The sequence below is a fragment of the Antrostomus carolinensis genome, unplaced genomic scaffold (genome assembly GCF_000700745.2).
Source record: "Antrostomus carolinensis isolate BGI_N321 unplaced genomic scaffold, ASM70074v2 scaffold25038, whole genome shotgun sequence".
Classification (NCBI taxonomy): Eukaryota; Metazoa; Chordata; class Aves; order Caprimulgiformes; family Caprimulgidae; genus Antrostomus; species Antrostomus carolinensis.
The window spans coordinates 7598-7964 of NW_010335361.1; the positions used below are offsets into that span (position 1 = coordinate 7598).

A 367-nucleotide genomic window follows, 5' to 3' on the forward strand; every position below is an offset into this window, starting at 1 on the left:
TGCCCCCCCCCCCCCCCCCCTGCCACATCTCCCTGCCATTTCCTCTGCTCCTGGCATTCGTTGGTGGCCAGAGAGAAGAGATCAGCACCTGCCCCTCCTCTGCCCCTTGGGAGGAAGTTCTAGACCCCCAGGAGATCTCCTCTCAGTCTCCTCTTCTCCAGGCTGAACAACCCAAGTGCCTTCAGCCTCTCCTCACACCCTTCCCCTCTAAACCCTTCCCCAATGTTGTGAATTCTATAATTTTATTATTACTATTTTTAATGGCTTCAGCTCAGGCATTACCACCAATATTAATTAAAAGGGGAAGAAGGGGGAAGCTCGGCCGGGGTGGGGGGGGGCCTTACCCTCCTGCAGCAGGCGGGTGGGC

The 367-nt window shown here is 56.1% G+C and overlaps 1 protein-coding gene across 1 annotated transcript in view; it reads right to left on the reverse strand.

Moving 5' to 3' along the window:
- Nucleotides 1–363, reverse strand: part of MBLAC2 (metallo-beta-lactamase domain containing 2) — a gene marked incomplete at its 5' end in the record, with an annotated part of 4233 nt that extends 3870 nt beyond the window's left edge. The window contains one exon of the mRNA XM_010174525.1: nt 345–363. Coding sequence (XP_010172827.1) covers nt 345–363 — 19 coding nt within the window. The remainder of the gene's footprint in view (nt 1–344) is intronic.
- Between the last annotated feature and the right edge of the window lie 4 nt (nt 364–367).